A 23,619-nucleotide genomic window follows, 5' to 3' on the forward strand; every position below is an offset into this window, starting at 1 on the left:
CGTGATTGGGTGATTTTCTTTTTTACAGATTTGTACATTTGTGAGGGTGCCATGTTTGCATGTAATTTTAATGGTTCTAATTTAAATTTATCGAGTTGATGAACTTCATTATTATTTTAAATATTTATTTTTTTATAAAAAAATATATGAATGCTTTTTAAGTTTAAAATACCACGATGATTCACGAACTTTTTAGTATGGTCTAACCAGGGAGTTTATTATACAACTCTTGTTATAGTAGGCCTACTTTCCCCGTTTCTTCTTCTTCGCCATATTGAGCGATCCTTATCAATTTAGTAAAAGTCAAATCGTTCCTTAACATATGGGTACACTTTGGCGCCCCTTTTTTGTTTAATTTAAAGTACGTTTCACGGCGGTTGTCAAGGACAACATTTGGTACGGTACAATTATTTAAAATTCGGTTTAAGTTAAATTCTAATTCTGCAAGATCCGCTTGAAAAGATGGACCGTAATCTCGTATTTTACTCCACAACGTTTTGTTAAAGTGATCATACAACAGTACATCACCCCAGCTCCACTTACGAATTGACTCCCTAAGTGACTGATCAATGTCGAACCGCATAGTTTTACTCCGTTTTCCTTTTGACAAATACAAGATGTTGTCCATTTCCCAGCACATTAGTTTTTTCAACAAAAGTAAAGATTCGTTGAAATATTCTTGAATAAGAACAAGATCGAATTCTTTGGCTATTTTAGCAATGAATTTCTCGACTACATCTCTGTCTTCTTGTTGAGATTCTTTCAAACCTAAATCATATAAATTTGGATTCTTCATATAATGGCGGAAAAGAGACATTTGTCCGTATTTGGAATAGTAATATGAAGGATTTTCTGCAAATGTCTGAAACGGGTTTGGCATGTTTTCAAGGTGAAATGTGTTCTTAAGTAGAAAATATTCAAAGTTTGATTCAATCTGTGTGCTTGGGTCTCTAAATATTGTAATGTATGTTGTGTTTGGTTTCATAACTTTTTCCATTTCAGTTCTGCTATACCTTGCATGATTCACTAACATATCGTATTTTCCAGGACGAACTTGGTCCGTTCTAAAGAAACCTGTACTTATAATTTGTGCACCGGTTTTTGGAACGGCAAAAGTAAGATTTCTTAAAAACCCATACACTTGTAGAATAGAAGTTAAGGTTGAACTTCCAGTTTTATGTGTTTTTAAGAACAATATTTGCTGCTTCGGTTTGCAAACCTCGTATTGTTTCGCTGGGTAAATCGTATTGTCTTTATTTATACTGGGACTGCTTGTTGCTTCTCTCTGAATATTCATAAACTTCTTTTCTTCGATTTTAATCACATATTTTTTTCGATCATTTTTTTCATCATCAATGCGCATATCCTCCCTGTGAAAACGATAAATCATAATTATTTCTTTTTTAGAAAGAAGTCATTTTTGTAATAATAATAGTTTAATATACTATTCATTAACTCGTCAGTATAATGTTATTGCTTGTCCACCTGCCATTGACAGATCGGCTATGGCGCGCCAAGCTGTCATTTTTCAGGACGATACTGAGATATCTAATCTAATAGAGATATTATTTTGCCATATTCGGCGCGTGTTGATTACTTTACGCAATATGTTGATGTTTGTTTTAGCAAACTGCGCCGCAATATAGAAAATTGTGATAATTGTTTGTGGATATCGGTAGTTGCCCAAGGTTAGTTCGGATACTGCGATACATTCTTTTCTTGTTTTCGTATCTAACAGCGAGTAACTCGCCAATTTAAGTATGGATAAACTGTAATCATTAATCGGGCTTATAAACTAAGTCTCATCTGTTATAGAGTGGAGTTGAAGTGAGTTACAACCCTGGCACTAGGTCAGGATTGAACCCTGGACCATGAGGTTGGAATGCAAGTTCACCACCAAGCTACAGCTCCACTTCTTATATATTTTATATTATTCTTATATATATTTTTATTGTCTCTCAGACCAATCAATGTTTGCGCCAATACGATGTGTTAAGTTTATTTCAGCTGACATTTGGTTGATCCATAGAGGTATTATTGGTTGATTGGCATTCGATTGGTCAAATTTCTTTCGTTGCGTTTAACGTAAAGCCGATTTTCCACTAGGCGAATTTGTTCGTGCGAATCGAAAGCGTCGGCTTATACGCATGCGTATTCATATTTCCATCTTCCAAATTTCTCTCTACGCATGCGTGCTGACACATTCTATTCACGCGAATAAATTCGCCCAGTGGAAACTAAGATTAATAAATGGTTTTCGTCACCGTTATGGTTTGTTTCTTGTGTGAACTTACTTTATTTCTGCTTCCGTCTTGAAATATACTACCAAAAGTAAAATTGAAATACCGCAAACAATAAGCCAACGTCGATTTCGACCTAAACTCACCATTTTCCTGAAAGATATCATTATACAATCTGTACTGATTGTATTGGAACGAAAATATCAATATAAATGTGTTCTCTCAAGCGTTACCAATCTTTCAAAGGAAGTTCAGGCATTCTTGTCGTGACGGCGCTAACAGTATTCCGGGTTTTATTAACAATAGCATATTATACTAGAACAACCCGTATGAAAAGGAGTGTAAATAGGTGAATTCGAAAATAATGTTGATAAATAAAAGTGCCTACGATGTGTATGGTTCACAATTGTGACAATGTATTTAACATTTCTTTCTGTTCAGTATTTTTTTTTTCTGTAAATGCTCTAAATTGTTGGTAACATGGTATCAATTTCTTTGGTCAGTTTTCAGTATAATAATACATGTATTTTTTTGGAAGGGCATGTTGTTTCAAGTTTTATTATTAAAGCTCAACCTCTGCGGTACCATTGTGTTGCTCCACCATCCGGGTAATTTGCTTACATATATCTGGGTGCTCCATCCTAAATAGCCTATATAAGCCCTATAAAACCTACCTACCAGTATAAAGGAGGATATACAATTTATTATTTGTGAGTGTTGAAATTGAATTTCATTAACAAAATCATACTTTTAAATGTGATTATTGTAGCATAAATTTACGTCAAAATCGCCTAAAAGAAAAAAACGTTAAATATATCCTTTTTTTTTGTTCCACTTGTTACTAGTTCGGGCTTGGTTAGGGCTTGGTTCCGATTAAAGGACTTGGTTAGGGCTTGGTTCCGATTAAAGGACTTGGTTAGGGCTTGGTTCCGATTAAAGGACTTGGTTAGGGCTTGGTTCCGATTAAAGGACTTGGTTAGGGCTTGGTTCCGATTAAAGGACTTGGTTAGGGCTTGGTTCCGATTAAAGGACTTGGTTAGGGCTTGCGGGTTCCTATTGATAGGGCTTGGTCGACTATTTACGAATGCATTATTTATGAATGTATAAACAGAGAGCTCAATTTAAAGTATTTCACAAGATAAGTACAGTCCCTAATAACTTAACGTCCAACTAAAGTTAAGTCCCAGTCACCGTTCTTTTAGCTAATAAGAAGAGGCCTAGGCTATATATTATTAGTTTTATTTTAGGCCTATACATTCCTTTAATGGCTTGAGTAAATACGGACCTACCGTTCTTTGATGTTTCTGAGAAGGTATCCACCTGCTGTTTATTAGTAGACCTAATTGATAAGTTCTAAATAAATTGAATGGTAGGCTCTATACGGTAATTCCTCTATACAACAAGCACATGCATTACAGACGTCAGTATTTTGCTCCGGATTTTACAACTATAACAAAATAAACAGTATAAAAAGGGCCTCAGTGTGTTATCCCTTATAAAGAGGGCAGTATAACAACATTGATTACCAATAATTCAGTGTTCATTTTAAACATCTATCTTTATTTATTACCAGGCCTAAGGGGTCTTTTAAGGGTCTTTAAAGGGAAAAATTGAAAATCGTTTCATGGGCCAGTCGATATGCGCGTAGCCGCGTGAAAACGAAACATTGACGTTCGATTGGATTTTCCGGCGCCGGACCGGAAACCGTGCCGGAACAGGTGTGAAAATATGTGAATACAGGGGTTTTCGGTAAAAAAAATTTTTTTTCTGTATAAACTAGGGATATTAATGATAATTTTTATAAAACTACATATATAAATCTGTAATTTAGTTTTTCATTTGTAATATTACACAAGGTTCAGTTATTTTTATGGTGTTTTCTGTAAAATTAAATCAAGAATCGACATTATCAACGAAGCAAAAGATCATTCTTATATGCTCCATAACTCCAAAATGTAGATGGAGAAGCATTCTATATTAGTTATATTATATGTATTAGTTTAGAGTTTACGATTTTTCTTTTTTTTGTTTATAAGTTTATTGATATGGATGATATTTCCGAAATAAAAAGAAATTGAATATAGCCTTATATATAAAGTACTTCCATGAAATATAACAATTATCTTTTTTGTTTTTCTTCTAAAGCTCTGTCTACTCTATCAAACTTTATGTGACAAAAATAGTGTGATGTGCCCAAATATGGTAATGACATGCCCAAATATGGTAGTGATATGACATCATCATGTCCATATATGGGCACATCACATTTTTTGTCACATGAAGTTTGATAGTGTAGATAAAAGCTTAAGATTTTTTGTCAGAGTCTATACTCCATACAGACTAAGATATTGATTTGACACACATTTATTATTGATATATTAATTTTTAAATATTGTGTTAAAACATCAATATAATAATCCACTATAATCACTACAGATGTAAAATATTAAAAACAACGTATGGTAAATTTAATTTTTAATTAAAGATATCAAGTCAAATTTTGTTTTAGAATACAAATTATAATTGTTATTATGGTTATGTCCAAATTTATGTCCGATTTGTCCATATTTTCATTGTGATGTCCCTTAACTAGTAAAGATGTATTGTCCCCCTGAAAAATATTTTTTTTCAAATTTTGTTTGTTGAATATGCCATTTTAATGTCTCATAATAGTTTTCCACTTTGACCAAAAATTGGAACTAAACAAAATTTATATACCTGAAAAAACTGAAATTTAAAGCACAAAATGGTCAAATTGGCTGCCAGCCAATGGATATTTAGTTGAATTTAACCATTATTATGTTATTTTATAAGTGAAAACATTTTTTTTCCCATTTTTTTTTATGGAAGTGATTAACGTTATTAAAACTACAAAATAACCTATTCAAATCTTCATTTTTCATGTTTTTGGGGGACAATACATCTTTAAGTAATTGATTATACTGTATGTTTTTTCATAGCTTATTTTTCAAAATATTTTAGATTGCAATATACCCATATAGTTGTTTACAATGCATAAACATGTTTACATGTGTATGTGTGTACGCGTGTGTACGTGTGTGTACGTGTGTACACATGTGTATGTGTGTACACATGTGTATGTGTGTACACATGTATACAAAAACAATGTTTACAACACGAGTACATAACAGAGATACGATAGTTTTTATTAGTACAGTAATTTTTATTTGCAATTAAAATGTCATTCAAGTTTGAAATGTTATTATTTCATAAATGTTCTTTTTCCAGACAACAATCTGTTTATTACAGACATTATCTTTAAAATCCCAGATGTATATCTGTAAATTATGTACATGATTTGTACAAACTGTATGTATTTATGATAGATACGAGAAAAGTAACTAGAACAAAAAATAAGGAGAAAAAAAAATTTAAAAAAGATATATAATTATAGTTCAGTTTTAAGTATTACAATGTGAGCATTGTTGCATTGTATGCATTTATGTTGAAATGAAAACCGCAAAGAACATGTTAAGTGATAGACAGAATAAATATAATGAATAAAATATTCAGTAATAGGTAGATATAATATTAACTAAGTATAATACTATAAATGCTACAAATATAAATTAAAGAGGATAAAAAAAACACAAAATAAACTACACTACAAATTCAGGATCGTTGTATAGAATTCTAAGTCATCTAGTCCGTTTATAATTTACGATAAATAAATAAATCATGATCATAAGAACAATAAAATCGTTAGTCAGCTTAGTGAATTTAGAAATTATTATTTTCTCGAAGACAGTAGACAAAATGTAGATCTATATTGCGCTGCTCATTATTGTCCTAGTTACGACGCGATTGAGAGAGTCGATGACGCGTGTGAGAGAGTCGACGACGCTGTGTGAGAGAGAGTCGACGACGCGTGTGAGAGAGCCGACGACGCGTCCGTGTGAGAGAGTCGACGACACATGTATGAGAGAGTCGACGACGCGTGTGAGAGAGTCGACGACACGTTGTAAATTTGTTGAACTTGCAGACCCGGACGTGAAGATGCAACGCAACCGAGTTGGAGGATGGAGGTTTCCTCCATGGTTGGAGTACAGCTCGAATAATCAATCGCCTGTGATTGGTCAAATCATTTACGCGTGCATTTCCGCTCAATCGGTACCACCAATCGCTATATATGCCGAAGAGTCTTTCAGATTTAATGTCGTTTTATAGTTTATCTTGTTTCTCCTCTTCGCCATATTGAGCGATCCTTATCAATTTAGTAAACTTCAAATCATTCCTTATCATATGGGTACACTTTGGCGCTCCTTTTTTGTTTAATTTAAAGTACGTTTCACGACGGTTGTCAAGGACAACATCTGGTACGGTACAATTATGTAAAATTCGGTTTAAGTTAAGTTCTAATTCTGCAAGATCCGCTTGAAAAGATGGACCGTAATCTCGTATTTTACTCCACAACGTTTTGTTAAAGTGATCATACAACAGTACATCTCCCCAGCTCCATTTACGAATTGACTCCCTAAGTGACTGATCAATGTCGAACCGAATTTTTTTACTTCGTTTTCCCTTTGACAAATACAAGATGTCGTCCATTTCCCAGCACATTAGTTTTTTCAACAAAAGTAAAGATTCGTTGAAATATTCTTGAATAAGAACAAGATCGAATTCTTTGGCTATTTTAGCAATGAATTTCTCGACTACATCTCTGTCTTCTTGTTGGTATTCTGTCAAACCTAAATCATATAGATTTGGATTCTTCATATAATCGCGGAAAGAAGTTTTTCGGTACCTGGTCCAGTAATATGAAGGATTTTCTGCAAATGTCTGAAATGGGTTTGACATGTTTCCCAGTTTAAACTTGCCACTAAGTCGAAAGTATCCAAAGTTCGATTCAATCTGTGTGCTTGGGTCCCTGATTATTGTAATATATGTTGTGTTTGGCTTCATAACTTTTTCCATTTCAGTTCTGCTATACCTTGCATGATTCACTAACATATCGTATTTTCCAGGACGAACTTGTTTCGTCTTGAAGAAGCCTCTGCTTAATATTTGTGCACCGGTTTTTGGAACGGCAAAAGTAAGATTTCTTAAAAACCCATACACTTGTAGAATGGAAGTTAAGGTTGAACTTCCAGTTTTATGTGTTTTTAAGAACAATATTTGCTGCTTCGGTTTGCAAACCTCGTATTGTTGTTTCGCTGTGTACATCTTGTTTTCTTTATTTATACTGGAACTTCTGGCTGCTTTGCTTGGAATATTCTCCATTTTCTGATCTTCAATCTTAATCACATCTATTTTTAGAACATCATTGTGTATGTCCTCCCTGTGAAAACGATAATTTATTTTATAATAATATATACTTTTTATGTGGTATGGATGGCCGGTTGGTTTAATGTTCAGAGGAGGGGTTAGTTGTCATAGAGTCCGGGAACAGTCTTGGCATATTTGTTTTAGGGATCATTATGCTATGGGGTGATTGTAACAGGAGCTGGTTGTCCAAGAGGGTAGTTGTTCTTGAGGCAGTAGCCGGGAGGTAATTGTCCAGGGGTAGGCCGTATATACGGCGATCCAGGCAGTCTCAGTTTTTTGTGTAGGAAATTTGCTTTCCACTAAGGACTAAACTTAACGTCACATGGTTGTCGTTGGGGCAGTTTGGATAATTCATCGTTTGTTGTCATTGATCAAATTGCAAACGTTTGTCTGAGAAAAAAAAATCAAATTTTATTGTTGTCTCAGATTTTGCGTAACAAAGTAGGCCATTTTTTTAGCGTCTTCGTAGTGTTAAGAACGTGTACTTACTGTTTGTTGAAGTATAATATTACACAAAGAAGAGAAATACCGCAAACAAGCCAATTCCGATTTCGACCTAAGCTCACCATTTTGCCTGAAAAATATCAAAACAGGAATTAATCTATTGTATTGACACTTTTGATTATGATTATATAAAACAAAATTGTGAAACATTATTTCGAACTTTTTTAGGCCTAAATCTCATTTTCAACTACGAAAAAAAGAATCATTTATTGAATTGGAACAAACATTTGAAATTAGGCGTTCGTTGCTGGCTTCTAAATGTTTTCACGCTGCTGCTCTAGCCCGCTACGTCACACGAGATGACTTTATTAGATGAAATCAAACAGCAGTTATAGTACTACACTTTGACATTTTTTGTTAAAATGGAAACTCGACTATAATTGATAGGTACCAACTGTATTTCTGGTATTTATGAGTCCCATGACAATACTGTATTTTGCTGTCAGATGATCATTGAATTATTATCAGTCCAGGAAAGTTTTTGTTTGTAATATGATACTTCACACTTGAAGTATCTAAGGTGTGATGAAGTGACCTCCAGACTTGACCTTAGCAATAAAATAAACTAAATTGAGTCTGTTTCATATCAAAGTTATTCACTTCTGTAACAAAATTCACATTATAAAAAGAGAAAAGAAACGTTTAATTATAACTCAAAAACCAGTATTTTTTGCTTTTAATTACATTTTTTCAGGTAAAATAACTATTATGTGACAATAAAATGACAAATTCAAAAACAAATTTGAAATAAAAAATATTTTTCAGAGGGACAATATATCTTTAAAACTGTTACGTCAATAAGCGAGCAGCGTTTTTTGTAAGAAATATTTCTTGTTTAAGCTAGAGTTACCTCAACAAAAAAATCGTTCAAAAGAAATTAAGTGTTTTTTTCGTTGTCAAACTGTCCGGACTTTGTCACAGTTTGTTGCTGACAGGTATACCGGGTAAATGTTTGCTTATGTTTTTAATAATAATGAACAAAATAAGAAAGGAGTGCAATTATGCAGGCGAAATTCTTAAAACCATTTAGATTCCACCACAATAGAAACAAACAAACTCAAACAAGCTATATAATTTATTTCGCTGTAAATAAAAATACTGACCATCAATTAACTAAGAACTAGAACTATTTTAACATTTATTTCTTCTTTCTTTTTTTCTTTCTGTCTGAGATCAAATTCGGTAAATGTATCATATTTCTCGATTCAGGAATCTCTTGCAACCAGACAGTGATTTGTAAAATCTTATACTGATTGATCGATTTAATGTTTGGTGTATTATTTCAGTTGTCTAAGTTAAAGGGTCTTCCACACCTGTTCCGGCACGGTTCCGGGTCCGGCGCCGGAAAATCCAATCGAACGTCCATGTTTCGTTTTTACGCGGCTACGCGCATATCGATTGGCGCATAGCCGCGTGGAGCGTCGTGAAAACGAAACATTGATGTTCGATTCGCCGGACCGGAACCGTGCCGGAACAGGTGTGAAAGGCCCTTAAGACGGTAGCCTATAGATATATATATATAACCATCATACGTTTGTATACTACAAACACGATGAAATAATTACTATGTATATATGTATATGTGGTAAATGGCCCACTCATTAAAAAGGTCACAGAAATAATGATAAACCATCACCCTAGTGATAAATGGTAAATTCCAGCTCGCTATTCAAACATATAGGTATCGTATTCTTAATTTGGCAATTGTGAATACAAAACATACTAAATATAGTATGAATAACAATGCGTCATTTTAAGTATTACTAATTAATACAACAGGCTACTAATTCGGCTGGTGGACAGTACTTACGTACGGTCTATTGTACAGTCCATCCGGATCACCACTTACCGTTCAAAACCGTGTGTAAACAGAATTAGCATTCGACACAAACACACAACAGTTTAAATTTACGTCCAATATAAAGACCTAGAGACAATTTACGGTACTACAGACGAGCAGTAACGGAATATAATAAAGAGTACGACGGAGAAAAATATAGAATCTTATGTTATACATAGAATAGGCAGGTTAGATACGGTTTCTACGTGCGGAAATGATCACGGACCTACCTGTATATCCTGTAACTACAATCCGATGTGTATCCACTTGTTATTTACCTACTTGATAAGGTACTAGTATTTAAATTGAAGAATGTTATCTTATTTGTATAATAACACACGCAGATTACAAGCAGTCAAACTTCCATCCATGCAGTTCCTTTATTAAACGCGATATGATTAGAGTGTTGTCCCCCTGACTACATTACACATGAGGGCAGTGTTCATTTTAAAATATATATACTGTACCGTATTTATTCGAATAAACGCCTCGATCGGTGAATGTATTGTTCAGGAGGATTTTTAGGGGGTGGGGGAGTAAACTTTTGTAGGGGAGCGGTGGTGGAAGGAGGCGTAATAATGGTATCATGTGTAATCAAATAAATACCTCTAGATATGAAAAAAATACAACACAATAATATCAAAAAGGGATAAAATACTGAAAATTCATATCAAAATGCTTGGTGATTTGTAGATTATGGCAGTCAATGAATTCTACTACAAAAAGAAATGTGCTGTAAATACAACAATATTGTGTATGATTATGTGCATGTGACGCGGCGTTTATTCGAGGAAATCAAATAAAAAATCAAAATAAAAAATCAAAATAAACAATCAAAATAAAATAAACATTTATTTTCTTCAGAAACAGACAAGATAGAAACAATGAAACGTAATATAGATTAAAAAAAGAAAATGTCAATTGTAAATCAATAAACGGCCTACTTATTTAAAGCTATGCTATATTAATATTAAACTCGACGTCTCAGGCAGAAATCATGAATAATTCATGAGATTATGGCATGAGTTAGGACATTATAGGGGGCGCTATTATACGCAAAAAAGATTGAATACGAGGCTTTGATAAGCGGTTTTCGACAAACCTGTTGTCAGAAATACCATGCTAACTTTATACTAAGTTACACCAGGATCGGGATTTTACCTAGCGCATGTGAAAGATTCAACTCATTGGTCTACTTAAGGATATATTGTCCCCCTGAAAAAATGTTTACATTTTTTTTAATATGCCATTTTAATGTCACATAATAGTTATCCACTTTGAACACAAATTGAATAGAGAAAAAAAATGATTTACCTGAAAAAACTATAATTTAAAGCAGAAAATTCAAATTGTCTGCCAGCCAATAGGTTTTTGGTTGAATTTATTCATTTATTTTGTCATTTTTTAAGTGAAAACACGTTTTTCCCGTTTTTTCTACTTTTTTACCTATATTAAAACTACAAAATAACTATTCAAAGTCTTCATTTTTCATGTTTTTGGAGGACAATACATCTTTAAAAAATGAAAACTTTGCATAGAATGTACACAGGCCGTGCTTGGACACTACGAAATGTAATTCTATCAGAACAATTTGAACTGTTTTAATTTAAAATATGTGTTTTTAATGTAATTTTTGTTGTATAAGTATTTGTATTGTTGTATAAGTAGTCTTTAAAAAGTTTTTTAATAACGTTAAGTAATTACGTAAAAGTGCTCATACAATTTTATGTTGAGCACATAAGTTCCTATGACAAAAGTGTTAGTGTTCTTTTCCATTGTTTTTTGTACAGCTGTTAAGTTGTTTTTTTCCTCTCGTTTGTTGTTTAAACTTTGTCATACACATGTGTATATTATATTGGTTTTATTATAATTATTTAAAATACAATAAAAGATAAGATGAAAGATATGCAAGCGCAAACCAAAAAAAAAAATACGATTAAAATTGATTTCAAAATGTAAAACAAAAATTACAGTATATATAGCATTATTGGCTAATGTTTGAACTAATATAATGAATGCTATTTGCAACAAAAGATTTAAAGATGTTGAATATTTTGGACTCGAATGTCACGTGCTTTAACGAACCGAAAAGCAAAGTACCCGGCCAACATGATGTAATGTCTTAAGTCTGTTTATCAGTACTAGTTTCACCATGTTGAGTACTCCTTATCAATTTAGTAAACTTCAAATCGTTCCTTATCATATGGGTACACTTTGGCGCCCCTTTTTTGTTTAATTTAAAGTACGTTTCACGACCATTGCCTCGGACAATATTTGGTTCCGTACAATTATGCAATGTTCTATTTAGCTTCAACTCAAACTGTACAAGATCCGCTTGAAAAGCTGGACCGTAATCTCGTATTTTACTCCACAACGTTTTGTTAAAGTGATCATACAACAGTACATCTCCCCAGCTCCATTTACGAATTGACTCCCTAAGTGACTGATCAATGTCGAACCGAAGTTTTTTACTTCGTTTTCCCTTTGACAAATACAAGATGTCGTCCATTTCCCAGCACATTAGTTTTTTCAACAAAAGTAAAGATTCGTTGAAATATTCTTGAATAAGAACAAGATCGAATTCTTTGGCTATTTTAGCAATGAATTTCTCGACTACATCTCTGTCTTCTTGTTGGTATTCTGTCAAACCTAAATCATATAAATTTGGATTCTTCATGTAATTGCGGAAATGAGATCTGTACCTGGTCCAGTAATATGAAGGATTTTCTGCAAATGTCTGAAATGGGTTTGACATGTTTCCCAGTTTAAACTTGCCACTAAGTCGAAAGTATGCAAAGTTTGATTCAATCTGTGTGCTTGGGTCTCTGATTATTGTAATGTATTTTGTGTTTGGTTTCATAACTTTTTCCATTTCAGTCCTGCTATACCTTGCATGATTCACTAACATATCGTATTTTCCAGGACGAACTTGGTCCGTTCTAAAGAAACCGCTGCTTAATATTTGTGCACTGGTTTTTGGAACGGCAAAAGTAAGATTTCTTAAAAACCCATACACTTGTAGAATAGAAGTTAAGGTTGAACTTCCAGTTTTATGTGTTTTTAAGAACAATATTTGCTGCTTCGGTTTGCAAACCTCGTATTGTTGTTTCGCTGTGTAAATATTATTCTTTATTATATTGGGAGTGCTGGTTGCTCCTTTTGTAATATTCATCAACTTCTTTTCTTCGATTTTAAAAACATATTTTTTTCGAACATCACTGTGCATATTCTTCCTGTGAAAACATAAATCATAATAATCATAATTAGCTTTCAAAAATATTTAATTTTTTTAATTGTTTCATATTCCCATTCGTTCATACCAGTTCTACAATGTCTCTGTTATTAACTCTATATCTATTCTGTCGTTTCAATTTAAAAGAAAAACTCTTCTTTGATAAGGCACCTTTGATGGTTTTGGACCAGTGAACTGAATAGGCATACATGTTTAAAAGGAGAGTTTTTTTAAAGAAATACGTATTTGGTTAGCGCTCCGAATTTTGTGATTATGAATATTGTGATTGAAACTAAATAAATCATCAAATTGAGATGGAAAAACCTGGATGGAAAAAGAAAAACATATTATTTGAGATGGTTTATATCCTCAGAATTTGTAGCAGACCAAAAGAAGAAAATAAAGGATTGGGAATGAGATAATTAAGGAAGGAGCTGCTGCATTTGTTATGTATCTTACGGTTTTCATTTGAATTATTAAGGGTATGTCTTATACCCCCAGCAAAAAGTACATGAGCTAAGATAAATGAACAGTAAAGGATGCGTAGTATGTTTGGGGGATGGAAGATGATAATCTATATATATACAAGAAATTTTTACATATTTTGTTTTGACTTGAGTAACCTGTTCCTCGTTAATACTGTCCAGATGGCAATAATAGGTATTAATTGATCCTTAATTTGTAATTTGAAAGTACTGGTATTTAGTGGTATTGGGAATTTTGAATATGATAAAAAAAACACTTTAAAATAAACAGAAAGTTTATTTGCCTATATAATTTAAAATAATTATAATACGTCATCTGAACATTTGATAACTTACTGACTTTCTGCTCGAAAGTATAAAAATACCAAAAATAAAAGTGAGGTAACGCAGACAAGAAACCAACGCCGATTTCGACGTAAAGCCGCCATTTTACCTGAAAGAACAAAATCTCATTTATGAAATGAATTACCTACCTTATAGATTGTTAATTCTTTATTATAGTAGGCTACATAATGCTAAATAATGTATTTTACATATACTGCAACGGTAGTCGTGTCGAGGGCCTAGACAATAACCATGACACAAAATGATTCAATGTAAAAAATATAATATTTATTCAATCAACAGCGAGATTATAAAACAATGTGAAAATGTAGTGATTCTGACTGATGTTATAGTCTCAAGAATCAAAACCCAAACTAACTAACTTATTAATCAATCATCGACATTTTTATTTTATAATCAAAAATAAAAACAACAAATACACTTAAAATAATATGATAATGGAATGGGATACAAAAATAAGCTTTAAAGATGTATTGTCCCTTGAAACACAAAAAAATGAAGGTCAAAATATTCTAAATTTAAATTGGCCATATCAAAGTAATATTAAAGTTATTCACTTTAAGTCGAAAATTCGAGCCAAAAACAACAAGTAGAACCTTCGTTTTACGTACCCTGATTATACGTTCCCTTGATTTTACGTACGCTTAAAATGACCGATGACGTCATCATTTTCTTACATTGAGGGCGCAATTTAACAACAACAAAGCACAAAGCCATGGCTGTGTGAGGAACTCATGTGCATTCCCCTACAGCAGCGACTGTTTTTATTGATAGAAAATACAAGAACATTGATATTTTATTTATAACACTTGATTTAAACTAAATCGCACAGCCTGTATATACTGTACTTTTCTAGGCCTCACATCTTGCTAGGCCTGCTAGCCACCTGCATGCTGTAGGCAAACACGGCAGCCTTTTTAGCTACGATCTACGTATTTGGGGGGGGGTCAATTTAAGGTCAACCTTGATTTTACGAATCCCTTGTTTTACGTACGCCTTTTGGTCCCGTACCGTACGTAAAATGGAGGTTCTACTGTATACGTAATTAACAGGTAAAATAGTTTGATTACATTTCGTCTGGAAAATCGTCGCGAGCGAAAGTAAACAAAGATTTCAAACCACGAGTACGCATTATGCATATGCTAATTAGGATTGTTTACAACTCGTCACAGTTGAGAAGGTATTTTCACACAGATCGTGAGGAAGTTTTATGATTATGCATACAGAGTAGCCAAACAAGCACGTTTCATTATGGGATATGTTTTGATCGAAAACTTTGACTGGAAGTCAAAATTTTTTTTTAACAAAAAAACGTCTGTATTTCAGTTAAATGATTTTTTTTTTGGACAAATATTTGGTTATTTTATATATATTTATTTTATTTATTATTATATATATTATGATACTAAAATGACCCACCTTTTTTCGAAATCTTTTATTTTTTATTTTTTTGGAATTAGTCAAAGGGACAATACATCTTTAAACATGTAACCTTGACAAAAAAGAACAAACAAAATAACAAAAGCATATTGATCGAAACTTTTCCCCGGGTAATACACTTTTCAGCTAGCCACACAATGGATAGTATTGATGCAGCAACGAATGCATTTGTATATTTCTAAAGAAATTCTACCCCAATTGTTGTTAAATGAACTCTTTTGTGAGTACTATAATAATAATTATCGCCCACCTACACTGGGAAGTGAGATTGTCCTAGTGTATCACTTTGTTAAACGGCATACAATTAAGTGCAAAATTCGGTAAATCGCGCGTTATTTCTAGAATGTCTACTCGATGGTATATAAAGTTGGTTGGCTAATTTTAACCACCTGATGTAACCCTGTTTGCTAATTAAATTGAGTTCGAAAATTAGTTATTGACGATTAAAACGAATTTAGGTTCAACGATTTGCCCCAAATAGGGGTGTTTTCCGATCGTGGCATACACTGTCTAATGGATGTTTATTTTGAAAAATACCCGCAGACAATAATACGAGGATGCTTCGCATTTTCCTATTTCCTCCTACGATAACTGTTTTTAATGGCTGAAAACCGGTTGAACAGCTCAAGTACAGCATCATAATGTTGAAGACAGGCCGATTTTCTTTAAAAAATACTATTTTGATAGATTTAATATACGTTTATACAAATGTATTGATTTGCGATGAATGGAACATTCCAAATTATTTGGTTTAATAACCATGGATGCATACCTCCATGGTTTACCACAAGTAGGTAAATTTATGGGCCCTTAGAGAGTATGAAATGCTATACAATACTGTAGTAACCACTTTTGATCGCCATTTGAATCGCAAGTTTCTTATTGTGAGTATTGGTACTGTTAGATATAATATAAACAAATATACAAATAAACTTTATTACTGTGAGTGTGGGTAGCCCCTACTTTTAGATTATAAACACATAATAATATAATACTTTATTACTGACAGTTGCTTCTCACCCTTTGTATTAATTAATAATTACAAAAAATATAAACGTCGTAGTGGTGTATCGTTACATGTACTTTACTATTTCAATGACAGTGACAGTTTTAACAAAGTATTAATCGGAAATGTTTTACTCTATTTAGTGGCATACTATTTATAGGCCTATAAAACATGAAAAAATGTTTCGTTACTGAGTGGATAAAGAATATATTTTAAAAAGTGTTCCTCTTTGTACCTATCCTCATCCCCAACCCTAATGTTAGATACAAAACACAAATTGGGTTTGTTTAAATGAGTCAAAATAAAAAATGTGGACTCATTTTGTGACAAGAAAATTATCTTTATAATATTTTAAAACGCTGATATATTTCAAGATAGTATATCTCAGCCTAATTTTTTGTTGGACTTGGTGGCTCTATAGTATATGTTGTTTAGTTGAAATCAATGTAGGCCTCTAGGTTAAGTTTTATACATTTCAAGGAGTGAGAGAATTGGTTATTCCTCCGTGGTGGTAATTGGGTTATTGGTTATACTTTATAGTTATAGTAATTAATAGGCCTCAGAGGGTTGTATTTGGTTTGACATGCTGCTGCTATACTCTCTGAAGAGCATCCGGGTCCTAGTTATTTCTCCTATGGTTGTTATTACTATTATTACACATACAACATCAAATAAAGTAAGCTTAACCTGTTTCCAAGTCATGACTATTATTGATTTTAGAAACGATAACTACCTACCTGTATTTATTTTAACGTTCGAGTGAGAATGTCTTTCGCTTTACTTGTAATATTAATACTACTTGATTTGACAAAATAATTTGGTATAGTACCTGTCAGTACTATTATAGTCAATATTAAAATACTAAGGTATAAGAGCCTGTTCCTGAATAGAGGGCAGTGTTACTTTTTAAAACATGTAACGCATTATTTGAGCACAACAATTCAACCAGTAGGCCTACAAAAACTGACACAATTTATTCGATTTCAAAAACAAATAATTTTTTATTCAGAAAAGTTTATACTATTAAAGCTTGGTTCACACTGGTGACGCACCACGCTAGGACGTAGACTATCCGTCATCATTGGTCAACTAGCTTACGTTGCGGCCACGTCTTTGCGTTGTATCACTAGGTAACCAAGTTTAGGAGTGACGACATTGAACACAACGCTAGGACGTAGACGCAACACGAGCTGACCAATCAGTCGATGGATACTGTCGGTCATCATTGGTCAACTCGCTTACGTTGCGGCCACGTCTTTGCGTTGTATCACTAGGTAACCAAGTTTAGGAGTGACGACATTGAACACAACGCTATAACGTAGATCGATGGATACTGTCGGTTGATTGGTCAACTCGTGTTGCGTCTAATCTTTGCGTTATCACTAGGTAACCAAGCTTAGGAGTGACGACATTGAATATAAATTAGCATCGACCAGACAAGTATGACTATGTCGTCTTGTCTTCTTTGTATTGTTTTTCGCGTATCAATTCAGTAAAGTCTAAGTCAATCCTAAGCAAATGAGAACACTTCCGAGCCCCATTCGGGTTTCTTCGGTAGAATGTTTCCCGAGTGTTGTCGTAAATTCTCGGCAACGTGCAATTGTGAAACGTTTTATTTAACTTAAATTCAAATTCTTGAAGATCTGCTTTAAACGAAGGTCCATAATCATCTACTTTTCGCCAAAAGGTTTGATTAAAATGCTCATATAACATCGCATCGGCCCAAGACCAGTTTCGAATCGTCTCTCTTAATTCGGGTTCTATTGTATAGCGAATGTTGTTACTCCTTTCACCTTTTATCAAGTATATTACGTCATCCATTTCCCAGCAAAACATTTTCTTTAGCAAAAGTAAAGACTCGTTGAAATATTCTTGAATAAGGACAAGGTCGAAGTCTTCTGATAATCTTTTAATAAACTGTTTAACCGTTAATATATCTTCTTGATCTGTTTCAGACAAACCAAAATCAAACAAATTTGGATTCCGCATGTAGTTACGAAAGGGCTTTCGATTATACGTTTTCCAATAAAACGAAGGATTTAAAACAAATGTTCTAAAAGGATTGGTTTCATTCTCCAAATGAAAAGCATTTTTAAGAAAGAAATATCCAAAGTTTGATTCAATCTGTGTGCTTGGGTCTCTGATTATTGTAATGTATTTTGTGTTTGGTTTCATAACTTTTTCCATTTCAGTTCTGTTATACCTTGCATGGTTCACTAACATATCATATTTTCCAGGACGAACTTGGTCCGCCTTAAAAAAACCTCTGCTTAAAATTTGAGCAGTTTCTGGAACGACAAAAGTTAGATTTCTTAAAAATCCATAAACTTGTAAAATTGAAGTTAAAGTTGAACTTCCAGTTTTATGAGTTTTTAAGAACAATACTTGTTGTTGTGGTTTACATGTGTCGTTTGTAGTTAAATGATCAAATGGTTTTGCTTGATGCTGATTGGTTGCAGATGACATCATCATTCTACTTTTGTTTTCATGAGGTTGATTGGTTGCAGATGACATCATCATTCTACTTTTGTTTTCATGAGGTTGATTTCTTTGATCCACTCTGAAAACAAGAACAATTTAACAACAATGTGATTTTGCCACCCGATTCTACGTTATGTATCCCCACATGACGATATTTTGTGAGCCGTATCTAGGCAAATTCCCTGATACAATATCACATTTGTATCAAAAACCATGCCTATATATCTTGGAATGTTAGGTTAGGGTGTAACAACGCCAATGCCGATCAAATTTAATTTTAAAGCAATCCCTATTTACCAAAAAGGGGACCGTCAATTATCGCCCAATATCACTACTACCAAATTTATCTAAAATCTTTGAAAAGATCCATATGCGTGGTGTGTGTGAGTGTACACACATTTGTATTAGTTCGTTTTATATTATTTGCTTTTTTATGTCTCTGTAAAATCTTTGTAATGTAAATATTTATATTGATGAATAAATGTGCATGAAAGTTGAATGTCAATAACTATAATAATATGCATGGCGTTAAAAAAAAAATTATTTTTTTTCAATATGACAATTCATCTTTAAAATCAATTTAAAACATTCAGATGTAATATTTTCATTTATTTCTCTATTTATTTATTTTATTATTTCACCACAATAATTGTTGTTATACCTTATTAACTGTATTCTGCTGGTGTCGATGTTTTCACTATACCGGTGCCTAGATGATAGTGTGCTATATGATTGTAGCATAACAATCAACATGGCAGTAACCAGACATAACAGAGTACAACGCTTCCACTGCCGCATTCTAAACACACCCATAAAAACAAAACAAAACGTAAAACATGTTATTCTTGGAGCTGATTCAATTCAGTTTTAATATTGAAATATTGTTGTCTGTACTTCTTCTCTAAAGCTCTGTCTACACTATCACACTTTATTTGGCAAAAAAATGTGATGTGCCCATATATGGACATGATGATATATTTGGGCATCCATATATAAATAGAAATAGGAAAAAGGCACAAGGGCATAGGCCAAAAATTTAACTTTTAAGAAAATGCAAACAATCTTTTTTTTTTAGTTTAACAAAAAAAAGATAGCTTTCACAGTAAGTAAAATGTTTCTGAATTTTCTTAAATGACACTAAAATGACAAAATTATATAAGCAACAATACGTTGCATAAAACAAGAGTATACAGGCCTACGCGTCTACACTATCAGACGTTATGTGACAACAAAATGTGATGTGCCCATATGGACATAATGATGCCATATCGCTACCATATTTGGGCATCACTGCCATATTTGAGCACAAGTTTGATAGTGTAGACAGATCTTTATATAAAATATATTTTATAAAATGTTATTATTTTAAAATGAAAGCAAAGCAAGAATAGAGAATCAAAAAAAAAAAGTTGTGCCAATTTATTATTTCAGCTAGGCCTAACTAAAAATAAATAAAACATACATAATTTTCTGATTTTTCTATTAGAAAATTGAATGTAAATATTTTTGTTTAAATTACAGTAAAATTGTTTAAATCATAACGGTAATAAATATTAGTTTATATTACAATAATTTGGCGATTTTGTGATTTCTTAAGTTTTTCCAACCGACTTATGTTCTTTACTGACACCACCACCGGAGCGTTTCAACTTAAAAATGTCATGGATAGGTACCGGTAGGCCAAACAAAACTTTCGACAAAAATAATATTAAAACAACCTTGAAAGTAATAATAATCAAAACGTGTTTTTTATTTTAAAAAATGTCTAATTTTTTTCTGAATTTTTTAGATACGGTTTATTTAGAAATTCATGTTTTTATAGTAAAATCTCTTATTGGGAAGAAATAGGAGATTTACGAATACTTACATTATCGTAATATTAAAACAAACTTGAAAGTAATATCAATCAAAACGATATTTTAAAAAGAACAATAATAGTTTTTTCTTAAATTTTAAGATACGGTTTATTTAGAAATTCATGTTTTGGTAAAATGTCTTATTTGAAAGAAATAGAAATTACGTTACTTACATTATCAGAAAATGAACACAGGTCAGGAATGATGGCGGTTGAAAGATGACGTGCGGCGTAGGCCTATAGAGTGGATGACAGGATCTCAATGGAGATACAAATGAAATTGGCAGCTTAGCGAAATGGCCGAGTCTTCTATCATTGCTGTTTACCAAACTAAATGTTCGAGAGGCAAACCACTAACCACGAATGATTATATCGGATCGATATCAGAATCAGTCCGATGACACATCCACGTCGCAGATGGGTTTAATCCGAAATTGATTAGTCGTGATATAATACAAAAACAACATATTTTAGTTTTAGTCAAACGCTCCCATTATTTGTAAGTCAACTATGTCATGACTACTGTGTGAGGAGGCCAGCTGTGTTTTTAAAGCTTAGGTACAGGCATGAATTTTAAATATAATATGTGGTGAATTGTACATAAATCAAATATTTGTAATAGAAATCAAGACGAAAAAACATGAATTTCCCTTAAAATGGTCAAATAGTACAAAATTTGGCAAAATTCTGCTATAAAAACCAGGAAGACTTTTTTCAGTAGTTAGGTAGTTTAACCTAGTGTAATAACATGCTGGTGACTCCCTAGAAGGTGAAAAAAATGGTGGATATACGGTGGATAATTTTTGCTATAGCATGAAAATAAAACTCTGAAGTTTTTTCAGTGCTTATTTTATTTGTATCTCCATTGAGATCCTACCACTGATACCCACAGCATTGTCATTTTTCAGTGCTTATTTTATTTTGTACCTCCATTGAGATCCAGCCACTGATACCCACAACATTGTCATTTTTTCAGTGTTTATTATATTTTGTATCTCCATTGAGATCAAGTTACTGATACCCACAACATTGTCATTTTTCAGTGTTTATTATATTTTGTATCTCCATTGAGATCCAGTTACTGATACCCACAACATTGTCATTTTCTGTGCTTATTTTATTTGTATCTTCATTGAGATCCTGTCACTGATACCCACAGCATTGTCATTTTCAGTGTTTATTATATTTTGTATCTCCATTGAGATCCAGTTACTGATACCCACAACATTGTCATTTTGTCAGTGCTTATTTTATTTGTATCTCCATTGAGATCCAGCCACTGATACCCACAACATTGTCATTTTTTCAGTGCTTATTTTATTTGTATCTCCATTGAGATCCTGCCACTGATACCCACAACATTTTCATTTTTCTGTGTTTATTTTATTTGTATATCTCCATTGAGATCCTGCCACTGATACCCACAACATTGTCATTGTGTACTTATTTTATTTGTATCTCCATTGAGGTCCAGCCACTGATACCCACAGCATTGTCATTTTTTCAGTGCTTATTTTATTTGTATCTCCATTGAGATCCAGCCACTGATACCCACAACATTTTCATTTTTTCAGTGCTTATTTTATTTGTATCTCCATTGAGATCCTACCACTGATACCAACAGCATTGTCATTTTTCAGTGCTTATTTTATTTTGTATCTCCATTGAGATCCAGCCACTGATACCCACAACATTGCCATTTTTTCAGTGTTTATTATATTTTGTATCTCCATTGAGATCCAGTTACTGATACCCACAACATTGTCATTTTGTCAGTGCTTATTTTATTTGTATCTCCATTGAGATCCAGCCACTGATACCAACAGCATTGTCATTTTTTCAGTGCTTAATTTTATTTTGTATCTCCATTGAGATCCAGCCACTGATACCCACAGCATTGTCATTTTTTAGTGCTTATTTTATTTTGTATCTCCATTGAGATCCAGCCACTGATACCCACAACATTGTCATTTTTTCAGTGTTTATTATATTTTGTATCTCCATTGAGATCCTGCCACTGATACCCACAACATTGTCATTGTGTACTTATTTTATTTGTATCTCCATTGAGGTCCAGCCACTGATACCCACAGCATTGTCATTTTTTCAGTGCTTATTTTATTTGTATCTCCATTGAAATCCAGCCAGTGATACCCACAACATTGTCATTTTTCCAGTGCTTATATTTTATTTGTATCTCCATTGAGATCCAGTTACTGATACCCACAGCATTGTCATTTCATCAGTAGGCTAAATAGTTTGATTTAGTTTATAATATCGTAATATATAAGATATCAAAGTTTTAATTCGATTTTTTTCCCGAAAGGGCCTAATAATTATTATTAGTAATATTATTATCTAAATTAGGCTATTTCACCGTATGGTATTCATTAAACTGTATATTTGTGGACGGTTTATTTACACAAATCCTTTACACACCTATATTTCAATTGTCCCAACAGATGGTTGGTGTAATTTCATGCAACAGCCGACATAGCCTGCAGTCATTAATAATACAATTATAATAATTTATTTGGAAGCTACACTTTTGAAACAGTGGCACACTTCTTGAATGAAGGTGCGTCCAGAGTAAGTAAAATGAAAGTTAGAGGAAAAAAATGATTTAACATTAGGCCTATTTACAGTACAAGGAAACTTAAACTAAATTATGTACAAGATATAAAAAATAACACTAACAAAAGTAATACTTTTGAAACAGTGGCAGGTGCGTCCATAGTACAGTAAGCTATAGCTAATCATTTTTATTGTTGATTTCCCTTCTCTTTCCATGCCCGTTTGGTGAAACCCTTAAAAAATCTATCGAATGCAACTTCAATATTTATAGGAAGATCAAGTACAGGTGAACCAAGAACATACATTAATTTTTGGTCTATTATTCCATTAT

At 32.9% G+C, this 23,619-nt stretch overlaps 4 protein-coding genes across 7 annotated transcripts; all 4 read right to left on the reverse strand.

Moving 5' to 3' along the window:
- Positions 1-212: 212 nt before the first annotated feature.
- Positions 213-3,671, reverse strand: LOC144842574 (galactosylceramide sulfotransferase-like). Of its 3 annotated transcripts, none has more exons than XM_078699028.1 (3): positions 3,530-3,671; positions 2,295-2,393; positions 213-1,370 (listed from the first exon to the last, which is right to left on the reverse strand). In XM_078699028.1, the coding sequence occupies exons 2-3, from the start codon at positions 2,387-2,389 to the stop codon at positions 233-235; spliced, it is 1,233 nt and encodes a 410-aa protein (XP_078555154.1). In that variant the 5' UTR covers positions 2,390-2,393; positions 3,530-3,671; the 3' UTR covers positions 213-232. The 3 variants fall into 3 exon arrangements, with proteins under 3 accessions (XP_078555154.1, XP_078555152.1, XP_078555153.1); XM_078699026.1 differs by having other exon boundaries at positions 2,295-2,415; positions 3,530-3,665; XM_078699027.1 differs by having other exon boundaries at positions 2,295-2,420; positions 3,526-3,648.
- A 1,718-nt stretch (positions 3,672-5,389) lies between these two features.
- LOC144842256 (galactosylceramide sulfotransferase-like) lies at positions 5,390-10,235 on the reverse strand. Of its 2 annotated transcripts, none has more exons than XM_078698668.1 (3): positions 10,101-10,235; positions 8,016-8,100; positions 5,390-7,539 (listed from the first exon to the last, which is right to left on the reverse strand). In XM_078698668.1, exons 2-3 carry the CDS (start codon positions 8,093-8,095, stop codon positions 6,423-6,425), a joined length of 1,197 nt encoding a protein of 398 aa, XP_078554794.1. In that variant the 5' UTR covers positions 8,096-8,100; positions 10,101-10,235; the 3' UTR covers positions 5,390-6,422. The 2 variants fall into 2 exon arrangements, with proteins under 2 accessions (XP_078554794.1, XP_078554793.1); XM_078698667.1 differs by lacking the exon at positions 10,101-10,235 and adding an exon at positions 8,422-8,886.
- A 1,633-nt stretch (positions 10,236-11,868) lies between these two features.
- Positions 11,869-17,192, reverse strand: LOC144841917 (galactosylceramide sulfotransferase-like). The gene is made up of 3 exons (XM_078698213.1): positions 17,116-17,192; positions 13,924-14,020; positions 11,869-13,103 (listed from the first exon to the last, which is right to left on the reverse strand). Exons 2-3 carry the CDS (start codon positions 14,013-14,015, stop codon positions 11,993-11,995), a joined length of 1,203 nt encoding a protein of 400 aa, XP_078554339.1. The 5' UTR covers positions 14,016-14,020; positions 17,116-17,192; the 3' UTR covers positions 11,869-11,992.
- A 96-nt stretch (positions 17,193-17,288) lies between these two features.
- On the reverse strand, positions 17,289-21,178 carry LOC144841916 (galactosylceramide sulfotransferase-like). The gene is made up of 3 exons (XM_078698212.1): positions 20,889-21,178; positions 19,521-19,658; positions 17,289-18,938 (listed from the first exon to the last, which is right to left on the reverse strand). The coding sequence occupies exons 2-3, from the start codon at positions 19,655-19,657 to the stop codon at positions 17,825-17,827; spliced, it is 1,251 nt and encodes a 416-aa protein (XP_078554338.1). The 5' UTR covers position 19,658; positions 20,889-21,178; the 3' UTR covers positions 17,289-17,824.
- Between the last annotated feature and the right edge of the window lie 2,441 nt (positions 21,179-23,619).

This window comes from Antedon bifida, chromosome 5 (genome assembly GCF_963402885.1).
Source record: "Antedon bifida chromosome 5, ecAntBifi1.1, whole genome shotgun sequence".
Taxonomy (NCBI): domain Eukaryota; kingdom Metazoa; phylum Echinodermata; class Crinoidea; order Comatulida; family Antedonidae; genus Antedon; species Antedon bifida.